Source organism: Crassostrea angulata, chromosome 4 (assembly GCF_025612915.1).
Source record: "Crassostrea angulata isolate pt1a10 chromosome 4, ASM2561291v2, whole genome shotgun sequence".
NCBI classification, from domain to species: domain Eukaryota; kingdom Metazoa; phylum Mollusca; class Bivalvia; order Ostreida; family Ostreidae; genus Magallana; species Magallana angulata.
Window position 1 is genome coordinate 46,714,067 of NC_069114.1, and position 18,350 is coordinate 46,732,416.

Genomic DNA, 18,350 nt, shown 5'->3' on the forward strand with positions numbered 1-18,350 from the left:
TCATGAATTAGGGCATTAAATTACCATTACCATTACTTCATTTTCTTGAAGTAAAGCATTACATTACCATAACATGAGTAAAGTAATACATTACCATTACCATTACTTTGTGAAAAGTCAATAAGTTTTAAAAAAGTAATTTATAAGCTAAATAAAGAGTTTTTGTAGATGTTTCATAAATAAAACATGTTTAAACATATTGACAGGTTCAATATTAGGTTCAAATTTAATGAGCTATAGGAGATTTCTGTTGCACTTGTATTGCTCAAAGTAAGGTTGGTCCCGTAACATTTACACGCTAATTGTGGAGTTGCCAATCTCTGTTGTCTCTGATTTTCGGAGAATGATTTTTAATGAACGGAGCGGTTGTATCGTAATTCGTGTAGGTGATGTTCGAGTTTACACAAAAAAGTAGAAAGTGGCGAACGGATTTATTTTTACCTTTTAATTTTGCATGAATCGCTGCAAGAAAATGGTGTCAGATAAGTCGGTCTAAAAAATCAAAATGGCGACCGTGACAAACTTTTTCATTGTTAGAGTACTTGGAATCTGATTGTAAAAAGAAATATTTATAACGTCAGGTGCCTGTGTTTGTTATTGGTATACAAATATTAACTTTGTTTCTTAATTCAGCAGTTTGAGAGTTTTCGAGGTTTTCATAAACCTTGTATAACGGATACCGTCCGACTTGTGGATATTTTCTTGGATCACAAAATTGAATAAATCTAATGATTTAAATTATCTTCCTTGATATAGTTGTTTTGATTTTCCCGATTAGTAGTAATTTTTAAATTTTTTCCTTGGGGTCTTATTTTACAGAAAATACCGTTGTGTCAATTTTCTACAATTATGAAGGCCGGGATTGAGTAAAATTTAGGCAAAGTACAAAGTATCAGACAATTGCAAAAAAGCCGAATTAACATAGATTGAAGTAACTAATTCAAACTCATAATTTTTGGAAGCATATTCGAGGAAATCAAGTACAATTACAAATTCAAACTTTCAAGACCCCGTCTTTCAGTACTCTCAGTACTTTGATCTTTACTAAATCATGGTTCACAGGTAAACCAATCAAATTTTAAAATTGTAGGAAGACCATCTAGCCTTTCTAAATATAAGTAACAGGTACATCTGCTGCAATTTTCTAATACCGTAAGTTTATTAATATTCGTTCAATGTCAATTTTCGTGGATTTCGTTGTTAATATTATCCTTGAAAACTTTTACTTACATTTTGTATTGATTGGATCATTGGCCAAGAATTTACGAAGTCGCTTTGTCGAGTGTGTGTGCCTAGTATTTCCTCTGACCTTCCAAATATCCCATTGGTGTATTTTGGTTCTATTTGGTTATATGTAGGAATTGGTCACCAACAACAGTGCATAATATAAATTATCTACCAGTTTTATCTTTTTAAGATCAATAAAATGAGTTCTTTGCCGTTTCATACGTGATTCTACAGTTCCTTGCTTTGCGAAATATGGTACCGAAATACCGAGAAGCGTAAAACCAATTATATAAATCAATACATTACAATGTTCATTTACAGTCAAATAGAGTTAATTTTCTGTTATGAATAAAGGATGAGTTCATATTGCTTGCCAAATAAAATCATTTTATGCATTACCGGTGTTGATAGGTCATTCCTAGTGCATAAAGAAATATGCAAAATACTTTGAAATTGTCTTATCTTAAAAAAGCCTCTTTGATTAATTCCTAGTGCATAAAAAAATATGCAAAATACTTTGAAGTTGTCTAATCTTAAAATACCCTCTTTGATAAAACATAAATTGGATATTCTCTGTCAGAAAGGAGCTCTAGCCCTTAATCAATAGCCTTAAGATTAGCTAATCTACCCTTTAAAGCAACTTTTACATGTTTAATTCCCGGTTTTTTCTAAATTGACAATGAAGTTAATACATTTCAGTTCGCGTTTATAGAAGAAATTGCAATGTTTATCTTCAGATTGAATTTTGAGTGGTCGCTGGAAAGTGTTTGCTTTCCTTGTTTGTAAAATAATAGGGTTAAAAAATTCTAAAGTTGATTAACTTCAGTATACATAAACGAAATATGCAGTTTTGGTACACACATTCTATTTTGAGGCAATCATGTTTATGGACAATTTTAATTTTATCGTATCAAGGAAGGAACCTTAAACCGGTAATTTAGTTATTCATGAAAACTTTTGTTCTAGCCGTTTGTTTTCAATGTATACAAAAATTACGTTCGATATTTCCTTCATTAAAATTAACTTCCATATTCAAAATACTGCACCTAAAACCATGATGTTATGACAACCGCTTTTTATTGTAAATTTTTTGAAAATTCATTTCCTCATCAAAGTTTGAGCGACTTTTCCTGCTTAGGAAAATTGTATCAACTCTTACTGTACTACTCATTGTCCGAATTGTTTGGTTTGTTGAATATACCGAGGTTCATTCGTTATGCTATTTATCATTGAATAATTCCTTTGTAAAAACAAAAAAAGGTCATTTAGAAAATTACAAGGACGTATCTGCTATTCTGATAAATTTTTAAAACAACATGATATTTAGTTTCCGTTATGGTGAAGCCAAAGTTCTGCCCACGCAAAAAGTGGTGATATTTTACTATTTTACTGTTGAGTCTTTGATTTCTTTACTTGCCACGAATAAAAAGTTCCTGGCAGGCAAAAAAATAAAAAATCTGAAAAGATTTTTCCACTGAGTATTTTTTTTTTACTTGCTTTAAACCGTATTTTTTGGAAGACCCTCACCAACAAACCACTCAACCTTCATTACAAGGTCAAGATTACGAAAAACAACAAAATTGAGAAAGTGTCTGAAAGAATATTGGTATCAAATACTATAGTAGTTTTAGGCAAGTAAGAAATTAGTCCAAAACTAGCGCACACGATTCTTTTGTAATTACAGACATGTACATATAGCTCTTTCGTCTTTCGATCAGATCTTCATGCATTGCTACAATTCTGCAGCTAAATTTCAACTTCCCGACTTTTTACTCAACATTAATTTTACTGTTTTTTGTCGCTAAATAAAGTTAGGAATTCAATAAACAGGAACTTTGATTTGATCATTTTTTAAATGTCTACGATGTGTGGTGTCCAAATTAACAGATGCAGTTGAAATTTAGATTCAATTAATGCAGAATGTCTGTGTTGCAAATGCTGTGAAGAAGACATGAAAAAGAGAGCATCAGGAATTGAGAGGCGAGGTGTGCAATGAAGTCTTAAACTCGGACACGGTCAAAAAATCTTTACTATTATCAAAAAATAAATCATTACTGTATGAAAACTATTGTGAAAAGTCCAAAATGGAAAATTTTCAAAATTGTCGATCATCTGGCTGAAACTTTTATTATATCAACGTTATTTTTTTCAGCGCCCTATCACTCTTAATTTGGAGTAGTGCAGTATATTTTGCAATCATTAACAAATGCTGTCTTTAAACGCAAGTACCACTTTAGCATTTTACCCATTTATTGTCTAAATAATAAATTATTTTTAACACATAGATATTACAGATAATGTTTATTTTGTTTAAAAACACAGGCATGTACTGTACTAAAGACATTTTTAACGTTGCACCAACGGCAGCATTAAAAAAAGACTGTTGGAAGTCGCTCGCACTCTAATTATACACCGCCTTTGGTTGTGAACTAAAATATAGGTTCTCGTCATTTTAAAGTTGGACTTAAGACAAGTATTTGGTTGTCTTAAGATTATGACAGATCTGACGATGATCACAAGAGATGAAAGTTTTGTGAAACAACTATGGTGATATCTTATGACAAATTTTAGTCTTAAGATGGATCTCAGTCATATTTAGATACTTTTGTGAAACGGGCCCTTGATTTAAAATAAAACTTTTTTTGTTTTCAAATTACGATTTAAATAAATCCAAATTCGATCAAATAAAATAGAAACTTTATAGCCTATTTTCACTGATACAAAGTAATACCAAAGAACTGGGCGACAAACTTTTGAATTTCTTAAAAAAAATAAAACTCATTATCGTTTCCCAAGAATGCTTTTTACTGAAAATTTCCTGGTTTGACATAAAACAGTTATTCTTATTGAAAATGTATTTACTGTACGTGTACCATTTACCAAAATGTATGGCGATATTGTGATACTGGTCAATGACAAGTTCGTTACCAGCTTAAGCAGCTTTCTGATGACTACCCATCCTCAGTATATAGCCCCTTACTTTAAACTGACCAGACACCTTAAGCACTTGTTGTCACTGTGTCCCCTGACCTACTTATTGTTTAGGTTTGTGACTTAATTGTAAAATTCAAATGATCTACTAACTGACTTAATTGTACAATTCAAATCTCAAATTGTATAAAATCAAATACTTTGACCTGTTGTTTAATCTTAATTTTTGAAGGAGTCATTGTATCCTAAATAACAATATTGTTACATTTCACCAATCTAAACTTTTGTGTAACAATCTATTTATTACTATAAATAAGATTCAATTGATAATGTTAAAGTTTCAATGTAATAATAATACTACGTTCAAAACTATGATTATCATGTTAGTTGTCTAATCGTGCAAATCTTTTATTTTATTATGATTTGATTCTGTTTATCAATTTTGGTGGGGTTTTTTTCAGAATAATTTATCTTTGGCTAGACAGCATTTTCAAAATGAATTGTAAAGAATACAATTTCATATTAACCAATAAATAAAAAACTTCAGTTGTCATTTAAAGGAATGCTATATAGTGGCAAAGGAAAGTAAAATCATATCATGGAAATCCTATTTACAATAATTATGTACTATATTTAATTTTTACATTTTTAAGTGAATAGCTAAAATACTCACAGAGCGTCCATATGGTAAAAACAAGGCCCCGTATTATTACAACCATTTTTCAAAGAGTGCGATCGTAGCAAGTCTCGAAGTTAAAGCATGTATGAAATCGATCGCAATTATTTTTCAAGGTAAAATGAGGTACACTGTACTTCAAACAGTTCTTTTCGGCTGGTATTGTTTTACAGCTTTAACTAAGAAATAGATTTTCAAGTAAAACAATTTATTTGGGTAGCTAACAAGAGATTAACGTCATCGTTACTGATTTCATGCCATGTTGTTCCGCAAAGAAATACTTGGATAAAGATTTTATTCATTTTATCCAGTAATTTTATGTATATTATGTTGAAATAACAGATGGCGATGAATAAGAGTTGACTTTCATCTGATGTAATGAGGGACCCTTCAAACGCAAATGATTTTCTTCGAGTGTGTTGGACATTTTAATTGAATGTGTACTTGCTGAGTTTATCTGTTGTATTTTCTCGATTTTAAACGTTACGTGCATTTCAACATGGACAAGAAATACTAAAAATCAAAAATATCTTTTACATACTTATATGGGGGAATTAATAAAACACTTTTAATTACTATATACCAGAATGGATCCATCTAACAATTAAAGTTTTGTTTTATTTTGATGTTTTCATTATATGGCAGAAAACTATAACTACCAAATGTAAACCTAACATCAGTGTTCCCTGTACGGAGCCCTCTACCCAAACTTGTCTTTAAAGTCGTGATCATTTGATCATGTTGTTTTTTTTCATATATACGCATTCTTTTTTTGAAATCTTTTTAAAAATTTGGAGGAAGCATTTGCGTTTATGGAGTAATGAACAGTGCTGGTGGTTGTACGGAGTATAGAACGGTGTCCGGAGTGTGTGGGACCAATCGTGTTACTCTGTGGCATTTTCACTGATAAACGACTGACTTTTGAAGGGTTGCCTGTAAAAAAAATGTTGGAATTTCGACTATGCTGTACGCTAGAATTCATCGTAATCCAAATTTTTAATTTTTGTCCAGTCAATGACCAGGAGTTATTGTTGTAGACTACACTTCCAATGACCAGGAGTTATTGTTGTAGACTATACTTCCAATGACCAGGAGTTATTGTTGTAGACTACACTTCCAATGACCAGGAGTTATTGTTGTAGACTACACTTCCAATGACCAGGAATTATTGTTGTAGACTATACTGTCAATGACCAGGAGTTATTGTTGTAGACTACACTTCCAATGACCAGGAGTTATTGTTGTAGACTATACTTCCAATGACCAGGAGTTATTGTTGTAGACTACACTTCCAATGACCAGGAGTTATTGTTGTAGACTACACTTCCAATGACCAGGAATTATTGTTGTAGACTATACTGTCAATGACCAGGAGTTATTGTTGTAGACTATACTTCCAATGACCAGGAGTTATTGTTGTAGACTATACTTCCAATGATCAGGAGTTATTGTTGTAGACTATACTTCCAATGACCAGGAGTTATTGTTGTAGACTATACTTCCAATGACCAGGAGTTATTGTTGTAGACTATACTTCCAATGATCAGGAGTTATTGTTGTAGACTATACTTCCAATGACCAGGAGTTATTGTTGTAGACTATACTTCCAATGACCAGGAGTTATTGTTGTAGACTATACTTCCAATGACCAGGAGTTATTGTTGTAGACTACACTTCCAATGACCAGGAGTTATTGTTGTAGACTATACTTCCAATGACCAGGAGTTATTGTTGTAGACTACACTTCCAATGACCAGGAGTTATTGTTGTAGACTATACTTCCAATGACCAGGAGTTATTGTTGTAGACTATACTTCCAATGACCAGGAGTTATTGTTGTAGACTACACTTCCAATGACCAGGAGTTATTGTTGTAGACTATACTTCCATGCAGTGGGCAATAGGTCCTGCCTCTTACAGCAAAGGGCATTGTTTTGGTTTTGATAGGATGTATCACAATAACCATTTTACATTAACTGTTGACCATGGCTACCGTTTGAGATATCAGACAGCTATACATTAAAAAAAGAACAATATCATTTATTACCATCGTTAATTGTGAACTGTAAACCAATGTGAATCGACTAATGTCGTATATTTTTTCGCGACCTCTTTCAAATCGCCAAATATTAAATACGCAGAAATCATTTCCTGTATCATTTTTTTGAGGCACTTTTAAAATCGCAAAAATGACTGATGCAAATTAAAAAGGCTACACATTTCCCAATTTTCGCAATTTTTGTGACACGCGATAAAAAAAAAACCCTGGATAAACGGTACATCGGTCAATGTAACTAAATTACATTAAACCCAGCATCGCACTGGAGAACTGGCCCAAGCTTATTTTGGTACTGTGAGCCTCACATACACTGGCAAAGGCAATCACTGTTCATGCCCATATTTATGTTTTGATGTCCGTTATAAAGACTTTCAGAGGGCTGGGTGATCGTGGTCATTTTTAGGCGATAATGATCTCCTTGAGAAGAAGAGCTCTGTACAAGATATAGGGAATACTAGTATCTTAATACTAAAATATATGATTGTTTTTCTTTTTCAAATAAAAGTTAATGGTATAACAATCATGTCTCAAATCTGATGGTTAATTTATTGACCAGCCATTCTCCTTAAAAAATGTACTGTATATCAAGGTATATCAGGGTTCTTACATGAAAGAGACACACTGGTGACGTGAACATATCAGTCCATTACTTCAGACATATTTCGTACCACAAAAGGAATTTTGAATTTAAAAGTGATATATTTAGGTGTACTTTATTGATTCCAATTGCGACAGCACGAATCATGTGCGTGGTTCTTATGTTCTTGAAACATGTATTTGTTTAGATTGGGTGATAGGTATTGATAATTTACAACAACTCTCAATTCCATATCATTTTGAAAAAGTTATAGGCAAATAATTGAGGGAGCTCGTGTAAATAATTATTTACCGATTTGCTTATTGTAAAATAACATTTAACAATTCGATCAATGCCAAAAGTAAATTTTCTTAATTCATCAACTGTATCAATACATAGAATTAAAGGTTCGTTGTGGAAGTTCTATAATTGTAGTTACGTTACAGTCCCCTTACCCTCTCCCCCTTTCCCTGGAACTGCCCACTGAAAATGGAGATTTTTGGTGGGTTGGGGCGGTTTTGTTTTTTGTTTGGTTGTTGTTTTTTTTTTTTGGGGGGGGGGGGGGGGGGGTAGAATATATATTATCAAAATAGAGGAGTGAACATGCGTTTACGAAAATGCAAAGAGACATTTATTTCTAAATTAGACTGTTATGTTCCTGGCACAGGATGACAATTAATATACCCTTTTTCAAAAATAATAATTAAGGTCTTCCGTTTCCAACGGAAGACCTTTCTATTATTGTGCGGGTTAAGATTATTAGGGTCTTCCGTTTCCAACGGAAGACCCTCTTGTTATTCTATTGTTTCTTTTTATTAGGGTCTTCCGTTTTCAACGGAAGACCCTCTTGTTATTCTTCGGTTTCTTTTTATTATTATACTTTTTCTTTTTTTTTCTGACTTCTTTTCAGCTTCATAACTCAAAAAGTTTTTGAGCGATTTTTATGAAACTTTCAGAGATAATGTGAAATTATAATGGCTCAAAGATGACAAAGTTTCTATAGCAACGTCACTTCCGTTTTTACGTTACGTCATTTTTAAAAATTTCAAAAAGTCATTTTGTCCGCGGCTTTTTTCAAAAACGATTCAAGATAGAAAGTTGAAATTTTTCGAGCTTATAAATTGATCGTTTTGCCTCTGTTATAAGGCTGGAAATGAAAATCCGTCAGTTCCGGTCGAAACCGGAAGTAAATCAAATTTTTCGAAAATTTGAATTTTTTGATCAAATAAAAAACGTATATGTATCTTGTTATGCTAAATAAGCTGAATCTAACACTGAAAACTGTTTTTGAATCGGATGATTCATTACAGAGATATTGGGGTTTAAAAATTGATTTTTCCGGAAATTTTTATTCCACGTCATTGGTTTAAAAAATAGCATAAAGTTAAAAGTAAAATTAACTCGTACCAAAAATGATTGTTAAGTCGTACTTGAACACATTCGGATTTTTTTTTGTTAAGTCGTTCTTGAAATCGAAAAGGTTTTTGTTAATTCGTACTTAAAATCATTCGGGTTTTGTTAAGTCGTACCAGGAATATTTCGATTTTTTTCATCTTTTTATTTAATTTACTCTTGTTATTGGTTTAAGAGCTCTGCTTCTTACAGGAACTTCAAGCATTGCTTCCTACATTAACGGAAGACCCACTCGTTGCTTTGCAACGAGCTTTGCTCTAGTTATTATTAGGGTCTTCCGTTTCCAACGGAAGACCCTCTTGTTATTCTTCGGTTTCTTTTTAGGGTCTTCCGTTTTCAACGGAAGACCCTCTTGTTATTCTATTGTTTTTTTAGGGTCTTCCGTTTCCAACGGAAGACCCTCTTGTTATTCTACGGTTTCTTTTTCTTTATTATTCTTTTTTTTCTTTTTCTGACTTTTTTGGAGCGCTATTTCTCAAAAACTATCCAACCGATTCGCACAAAATTTTCAGGACGGATGAAACATGATCGGTGCTACATATTATAAATTTTTTAAAAGATGACGTTACTTCCGGTATCAAATATTGACGATTTTGTAAATTTTTAAGGGTCATTTTGTCCACGCATCTCCTCCGAAACTAATTAAGATAGAAGCTTGAAATTTTTAGGGATTATAGATGAATGTATTTAGATGTTCCCCCATGCTTCCAATGGTGAAAATTTGTAAAGGCCTTAAAGCTCGCCTGAACCTGAAAATTGGCACCAAATTTTTTCACGAAATTTTTGCACATTTTCTGTGCTATTTTTTGATGTATAAATATTTTGTTAAGACATGAAATACAAAAGTTGTTTCAAATTACACGGGCTTTCATTTGATATCAAGAAAAAGGGGCTGGCCCCTCAAATTAGGGGCCAAGAGGGCTGTAAAGTCTTCTTACAATAACTCTTTACTGAATAATAATTTGTTATCAATTATAGAAGCAAAAATGTTCATTGTTGGGCTGTTTATCTATACAGTACCATACCTAAGTCACATGTTACGTAATTAGGGGTTTCAAGGGGCCAGAAATTCAAAATTTCGATCATTAATATATGAAAAAGGAGAAATATTTTGAAAAGCATTGTAGAACAAACGTTGCTTAAAATAATGTTCTGTACAATATGCCACCTTAATGTTTTTGTTCATGAGCCCATTTAGGAGATAAAGGGCCGGCCCCTAAAACACATTTGTAAAGATATCCTAAGAACGGTTAACATTTCGTGAACACTTGTTGAACAAAATATGTTTATATCTGCAAGACCTTTAATTTGATATCAAGAAAAAGGGACTGGCCCCTTAAATTAGGGGCCAAGAGGGCTGTAAAGTCTTCTTACAATAACTCTTTACTGAATAATAATTTGTTATTAATTATAGAAGCAAAAATGTTCATTGTACAGCTGTTTATCTATACAGTATCATACCTAAGTCATATATTACGTAATTAGGGGTTTCAAGGGGCCATAATTCAAGACTATGATCATTAATATCTGAAAAAGGAGAACTATTTTAAATAGCAATGTAGGACAAAAGTTGTTCAAAAAAATGTTCTGAACAATATCAAACCAAACATTTTGTTGTTAGTGGCCCCGGTAAGGGGTTAAAGGGTCGGCCCCTAGAACACATTTGTACAGATATCTCGAGAACGGTTTACAATTCATGAACACTTGTAGAACAAAATATTAGCGAGACCTTTCATTTGATATCAAGAAAAAGGGGCTGGCCCCACAAATAAGGGGGTACAAGGGCTAGTAAGTCTTTTTATGACAACTCTTTTCTGACCAATAATTTGATATTTATTATAAAGCAAAAAAGCAACTTTTATGAAGCTAAATTTAAAACTGAATCCGTTTTAAAATCAGACGATGCATTACAGAGATATCGGGGTTTAAAAATTGATTTTTCCGGAAATTTTGTTTCCACGTCCTTTATTTAAAAATAGTGTAATGTTCAAAGTAAAATTAACTCGTACCAAAAATAATTGTTAAGTCGTACTAAATCACATTCGGATTTTTTTGTTAAGTCGTTCTTGAAATCAAAAAGGTTTTTGTTAAATCGTACTTAGAATCATTCGGGTTTTGTTAAGTCGAACCAGGAATAATTCGATTTTTTTCATCTTTTTATTTTAGTTACTCTTGTTATTGGTTTAAGAGCTCTGCTTCTTACAGGAACTTCCAGTTTTACTTCCGACATTAACGGAAGACCCACTCGTTGCTTTGCAACGAGCTTTGCTTTAGTTATTATTATTTTTTATTTTTTTATTTTTTTTCTGACTCCTTTTCTGCTTCATAACTCAAAAAGTTTTCAACTTATTTACTGTAAACTTGCAGGGATTATGTGCAATTATAATGTCTGAAGGATGTTAAAGTTTCCATAACAACGTCACTTCCGTTTTGACGTTACGTCATTTTTAAACTTTAAAAAAGTCATTTTATCCGCGACATTTCTCAAAAACGCTTAAAGATAGTCTTGAAATTTTTCTATGGTTATGAATTTGGCTATTTACATGTGCAATAAGGCTGCAAATGAAATTCCGTCACTTCTGGTCGAAACCGGAAGTATATCATATTTTCCGAAAATTAGAATTTTTTGATCAAATAAAAAACGTATACGAATTCTGTAGAGCTTTTTAAGCTGAACCTAATACTGAAATTCGTTTAAAAATCAGACAATGCATTACAGAGATATTGGGGTTCAAAATTTGATTTTTCCGGAATTTTTTTTCCCGCGTCCTTGGTTTAAAAAATAGCGGAATGTTCAAAGTAAAATTAACTCGTACCAAAAATAATTGTTAAGTCGTACTTGAACACATTCGAGTTTTTTTGTTAAGACGCTCTTGAAATCGAAAATGTTTTTGTTAATTCGTACTTAAAATCATTCGGATTTTGTTAAGTCGTACCAGGAATAATTCGTTTCTTTTTCATTTTTTTATATTAGTTACTCCTGTTATAGGTTTAAGAGCTCTGCTTCTTAAAGGAACTTCCAGCTTTACTTCCGACATTAACGGAAGACCCACTCGTTGCTTTGCAACGAGCTTTGCTCTAGTTTTATTATTATTATTCTTCTTGTTTTTCCTTCTGATTTCTTTTTTGCTTTATATCTCAAAAACTATTCAACCGATTTGCAAGAAATTTTCAGGGATAATGTTAAATAATTGTCCCTTGAGGATTTTAAACTTTCAGTCATTAAGTCACTTCCGTTTTGACGTTACGTCATTTTTAAGAATTTTAAAAAGTGATTTTGTCCAGGACTTTTCTCGTAAACGGTTGTTTATAAAGACTTGAAATTCTTTGTGATTGTAAATCTGCGGATTTACTTATGGCAAATTTACAAAAAAAATTATTTTGTCGCTTCCGGTCGAAACCGGAAGTGATTCTAATTTTTCGGAATTTTCATTTTTTTAAGCTAATTATAAAATTATATGCATGTTGTAGAGTTTGCAAAGCTAAATGCAAAACTGAAATTCGTTTTCAAATCGGATGATGCATTACAGAGATATCGGGGTTTAAAAATTGATCTTTCCGGAAATTTTGATTCCGTGTTTTTTGGTTTTAAAAATAGTGCAAATTTCACACTGAAAGTAATTTTTACTGAAAACAATTCGTACTGATAATTAAACTATATATAAAACACAAAATTATATGCATATTGTAGAGTTTGCAAAGCTTAATACAAAACTGAAATTCGGTTTCAAATCGGATGATGCATTGCAGAGATATCGGGGTTTAAATATTGATTTTTCCGGGAATTTTGATTTCGTGTTCTTGGTTTAAAAAATAGTGTAAAATTCACACTGAAAGTAACTCCTGCTGAAAACAATTCGTGCAGGTCATAAAACCGGACTCTGTTTTTTAATAGTTAATTAAAGTGTTTATCGATACAATTTTGTTATTTCGATCGATAATAACGTTGTAAGTTTTTATTAGTCTTATTAGTTTTAATCGAAATAATTATCGTACGATTCCCCATTTCAACTCGCCATGTTAATGATGTTTTGACTGCGAACAAACAGCTGATAGCGGTGTGTCTACATTTTTAAAAGAAGCAAGGCCTGCAAGACGTCGATAGTGGAAATTTCAGCTCAACTAACGTATGACAGATTATAAAGGTATGTTTCAATACAGGATATGTCGTATTGACTTTTTCTTTTCAGAGTATTTGCACTTTTCAATCTAATCCGAGATTCCTCTGACTCTAACCTCCGCTTTTGAAGTACGTCACAATATAAAAGCGGGCGTTAGAGTCAGCGGAATCTCGGAATATTATCTGTCCAGTGTATTTTCACGGTAGCTGCAGAACTGTAGCTCTCCGGGAAAAAAAATAATGACAGACCGGAGAGCTACAGGGCCACCCATTGAAAAAATTGTACATGTATATTTATTGCGCAGAAAAACGTGCGCTAGTTTTGGACTGATTTACCTTATTTATACGCAAATTCTGTGAAAACAATTAGTACCATTAAATTCTTCATGCAATTTACTACTGATATCGCCTCTTTATTTGCCTCAGACTTTCTCCGAAACACGCTACCGACTTTGGAAAATCAAGTATGTTGAATTTACATCGAGATCGAGAGTCGCCATTTTTACATGTAAACAAGGTGGACCACATGAATTTACGGGACTGGTGATGGTGTTTAAAAGACTATCCGAGGCAAGTGAAGAGAGGATATCAGTAGTAAATTGCATTAAGAATTTAAAATTAAAAGCGGTGGGAGTCCTAAGGTACACAAGAATAGAATGTTGTAATTAGAGTGCATGTTTGCATGATGATCACTTTACCCTAAATATTTAAATATAGCAGATCTTTACCATATCGCCTTCACTTAATTTATAAATTAAAAAACTCAGGCTTGTGTTTATTTAAATAAATATATTTGACAAAGTAAATATTAAATCTAATTAAAATTAGACCTTTTGTCTCGCTCTCTGTTTTATATGTATGTATATTATGTGTAACAGGCATGTAAAACAGAGTGCGAGATGAAAAGTCTCAAATTTCATATTATATCAAGCTCAGAATTTAGGTCAATGTTCCATGATATCTATTAAACAGTCTTCTCAAGATATAAGTATTTCACAGAATCATTGTAATTTGAGCGATTAGATTATCTTTTATACATATTGATTCATTTTAGGTAAGCTTTACATGCATATCACATCTACATAGTATGTAAATAATTTTTACTGCATGTGCCTCAGATCTCTCTCTCTCTCTCTCTCTCTCTCTCTCTCTCTCTCTCTCTCTCTCTCTCTCTCTCTCTCTCTCTCTCTTTTAATCTTGGCAAAGACTCATGAAACTGTCAGAGGGCAACTTAATTTTGTGACAAAAATATCTCGATCTTGTAAAAGAAATCCAAAGTGCATTGAATTTTAAAATGAGCATGTATTATTAATCCCTCATTTTTATGCGCAGTATACATAGTATTGTTTTTAAAACATGTAATTCGTAAGAAAAAAAAATAATAAATTTATTCACAATAAACCCCAGTAGAATTGACAAAACATGGTATACATGTAGCAGAAGCTTATACTTTGACACTGTTTGGATTGGTAATATTCCTTTGTAGTTTATGAATTGAAATATTGCTGTCGCACTTCAAGTAAAACAAACTCTCTCGCTCACTCCTGCTCTCGCTCTCTCTCAATCTGATATGTCTATACCATAGAAATTATTTTAATGTTATGATATTATTACTTGATATGCACATTTTTGTTTTTGTACTGGCTAAATGTTAATGTCATATATTTGGATATGTCATACTTATAACACTGCATGGTCAGTGTATTTTTTCCAAAAATATTATGTATATGTTAATGTAAACACAGCTATTACAAATTACAAGTACATGTATGTTAACACAGCTAATTTATTTTTTTTTATTTCAGCTTAAAGCAGACTCTTGTTACCACATGGCTTTTACCTGTTGATTCTTGTGGTGTCAGCTCTTGAGGTTAACCTGTCACCTCTACCCACATGCATATTCCTTGTGTTCTACAGACTATCTACCGGTAATTCAAATTAAATCGGATAATGCATGAACAATAATGGAACTTTAAGAAAGCATCATGTCCTATTGTGGTTTGTTCATGTTTGAAAAGAAATTATGAAAAACAAAATTAAGGCTGTTTAAAGAAATATAATTGTTGTGAAAATTTGTTTTTCAATAAAAGTATGCAATTATGTTTCCTTCATTTTTTATTTTATAAAGATATTTAGATGTGTTTACATAGTTGAAAAATCACCCAACTCTTTCCAGTTTTCTCCATAAGATTACATGTAGAATATGTAAATGTACATTTGACTTTTGAATAACACCAGCAATGATAATTACTTTTGAAATAATCAAGAAACAATCTATTTTCACCCTTTTAAGGTATATATGCATAAAAAAGTAGAAAAAAACATGTCAAATTTGAACAGTTTTAATGGAATTCTCCTCCGCCTCCAGCTACCCGGGTGTGTTTGAATTTAATTTTATTTAAGGCAGATGTTGAACTTGTTGATCTTACTGTTTTATCATGGTTAAAAAGAGACAAGAAACCAGAATAGATTAGATATTTAATAAATATGATTGTTAGCTTACTTTTTTTCATGGAAAAAAGAAATCACATGCAGGAATACTTGTCTATTTAATTATTAAAATGCTACAAATCATTCAAGAAACATAAAAAGATCAAATTTTAGTATCATTGATGATTGTTTTCAAATATGTGTGAGAAATGACTCATAGAAATTGCCACAAGTTTCAGAAAATTAGGTAAAAGATTTCAAACCATGACTTTTTATGAAAATCAAAAGATAGGGGGTGGGTATACATGTAAGGGCATTTCTAAGTTATGTGATGCTTTTATCAAGATAATATCATGTAGATGTATGTTGTATTGAATAAGGTTTCTTATTAAAGGTGGTTGAACAACAATTGACCTCTAAAAGGTCAGGTAAAGATGTTTTACTATGGAGAACCCTGTAAATCTGTGTTGAGTAAAAGAAATTGGAAATGGTGGGTTCACTTAAATGGCCATATGTTTATTAAACCTCACTGGAATTGTCAATATGTGGTATACTTTTTTCTCAGAATTGCATTAGCTTTCTTATTCTAAGACAAAGACATCTGTTCATAAAATGTACTAAGTTAAAGGTAGCAAGGGACGATTCGGATAAAGTACCCGTTAATATTTTTGTAAAATTAAGGTACATCACTACACCTAGACTTATACTTTTTAAGACACTACTTAACAAGATGGCGATTTAAATGTTTTGTTAAACTCTTAATATCGTTCGATTGGGTTGTATACCGTCATAGCTTAATGGTTAAAGTATTGGGTTTCTAAAGCGTTTGAGTTTTAGTCCGCCTGGAGCTTTTGTTACTGTTTATTGAATTAAATTTTTGAAAATGTAATTGTTCATCCAAATTTGCACATTTTTTGCCTATTTGACTTGAACACTTCTTATCAATTATGATATCTATCATAATCAAGTAATTTTCTGCTGATTTGAGAAAATATTTCAAGGTGTTTTGAGCCACCTTAAGAGATGCTGCACTTGAAGGCTTATGAGTGTTGCTAAGATTCATAAAATGAATTTTAATGATCATCATTAGAGGGATCTCCCTTGTTGGAATTGGTATGCAATATGAAAACCCCTAATGTTTAATACGTACATGAGAATTAAATGGTGAAACTTGCGGCTAAGACTGTTGTGTTGACTTTACACTGTGAAATTGCAGGTTACAAATGGGAGGTTATATAACTCGAAATTTATGTGGATGGGACATTATATACCTATTCACTGGGTATGAGGATAATAGCAAGTTTATTGTCCTCCAAGACAGCCACTATTTCATGGGTGAAGCCAAGTGAAATAGTTGCTGTTGAGGGGGACAATAAACTGTCTGTCATCCTCACACAACACAACAGTCCTAGTCTGTCTTTCTGTCAGTAAATAGCTATAGATATCTTAATTATTATCCTGAAGAAAACTTTATTTGTTGGCGATGCAGAATTTCTTGATGATAAACAAATTAGAATTATCGGACTTGAATTTAATGCTGTGATCGGATTATACCAGAGGTGTTCCAAGTTTAAAAAAGGGAAATTGTATGCTGCTGGTGAATACTTTCGTTGACTATTCACCATGGACAGATAGCATAGAAACTATTTCACAGTTAGATGGAATAGCATGTTTATTCATTGTAATTGTACATAGGAAATATTCACAGAAATGTAATAAACTAAGTTTCTGACATTTGATGGTGCAACAAGCACAGTTTGGAAGGTCAAAGGTGACATCTTTTGTATCTGACTCCTTTTCGGCTTTATAACTCAAAAAGTTTATAACCGATTGAGATGAAACTTTGAGAGATTATGTGCAACTATTATGCCTCCAAGATCCTAAAGTTTCTTTGAAAACGACCTTTCCGTTTTTACGTTACGTCATTTAAACAAAAAATTTTAAAAAGTCATTTTGTCCGCAGCGTTTCTAAAACGCTTTAAGATAGAGGCTTGAAATTTTCAATGGTTATGATTTTGTCGTTTTACCTCTGTAATAAGGCTCGAAATGAAAATCTGTCACTTCCGGTCAAAACCGGAAGTGAATCAAATTTTTCGAAAAATTAAATTTTTTGATCAAGTCAAAAATGAATATCTATTTTGTAGAGCTTTTAAAAGCCGTTTTAAAATCGGACGATGCATTAGAGATATCGGGGTTTAAAAATTGATATTTCCAGAAATTTTGATTCCGCGTCTTTGGTTAAAAAAAAACGTAATGTTCAAAGTAAAATTAAGGTGGCAGGGGATAGTTTTTTTGGTCGAGGAAACGTCAGGCAGATAGTGCCCACATATGTGATTTAATTTTTCAGTGGATTTTTAAATTTGCTAAAAATGGTTTGCATGCAGGGGACACATGGTCCCGACTCTTGAGAATTTTTAAACATTTCAGAATAAAACAAGTACAACTTACAAATAGCACTATATAGAATAGCCAGGGATGGTCTCAAAAATTTCTGAAAATTTTTCCTTTTTTCACATTTTCACGGGTCCAGCACCACGCTTCAGTCCCGAGCAACTGCCATAAACTACCATAGGATTGGTAGCTTAATGTATACCCATGCAAATAATCACCAATTGATAGGGGGTCAATCACCTTCTTTTCGAGTGACATTTCGTGTTCTGAACCCACCCTACTTTTCAAGCACAAAACCCAAAGTGAAAATTTTGGCCACAGTTTCGCATTTTCATTCCATATCTGACGAAAAGTGCTACCAGCATTAAAGTGTCATATATCAATGAAATTGACATGAGCTCCTCTATCCACAACATGAATGCAATAAATATTCTAGCAATTTATACACCTCAAAAAACCAGCCAAACCTCAGGTTCTCCCTTTATTTCAAAATTTTGACCGGGTCTTTCCTTCGAAACTATCCCCT

The 18,350-nt window shown here is 32.4% G+C and overlaps 1 protein-coding gene and 1 long non-coding RNA gene across 2 annotated transcripts in view; one reads left to right on the forward strand and one right to left on the reverse strand.

Annotated features, from left to right (window-relative positions):
* The window catches only part of LOC128180923 (uncharacterized), a 32,397-nt gene extending 27,503 nt beyond the window's left edge, over window positions 1–4,894 (reverse strand). Inside the window, exon 1 of the mRNA XM_052849127.1 lies at window positions 4,832–4,894. Within this exon, the coding sequence (XP_052705087.1) occupies window positions 4,832–4,877 (46 nt within the window). The 5' untranslated portion in view covers window positions 4,878–4,894. The remainder of the gene's footprint in view (window positions 1–4,831) is intronic.
* An 8,015-nt stretch (window positions 4,895–12,909) lies between these two features.
* LOC128179582 (uncharacterized) lies at window positions 12,910–15,105 on the forward strand. Its single transcript, XR_008243101.1, has 2 exons — window positions 12,910–13,028; window positions 14,809–15,105. It is a non-coding gene; the product is annotated as an uncharacterized LOC128179582 (long non-coding RNA).
* Window positions 15,106–18,350: the final 3,245 nt, after the last annotated feature.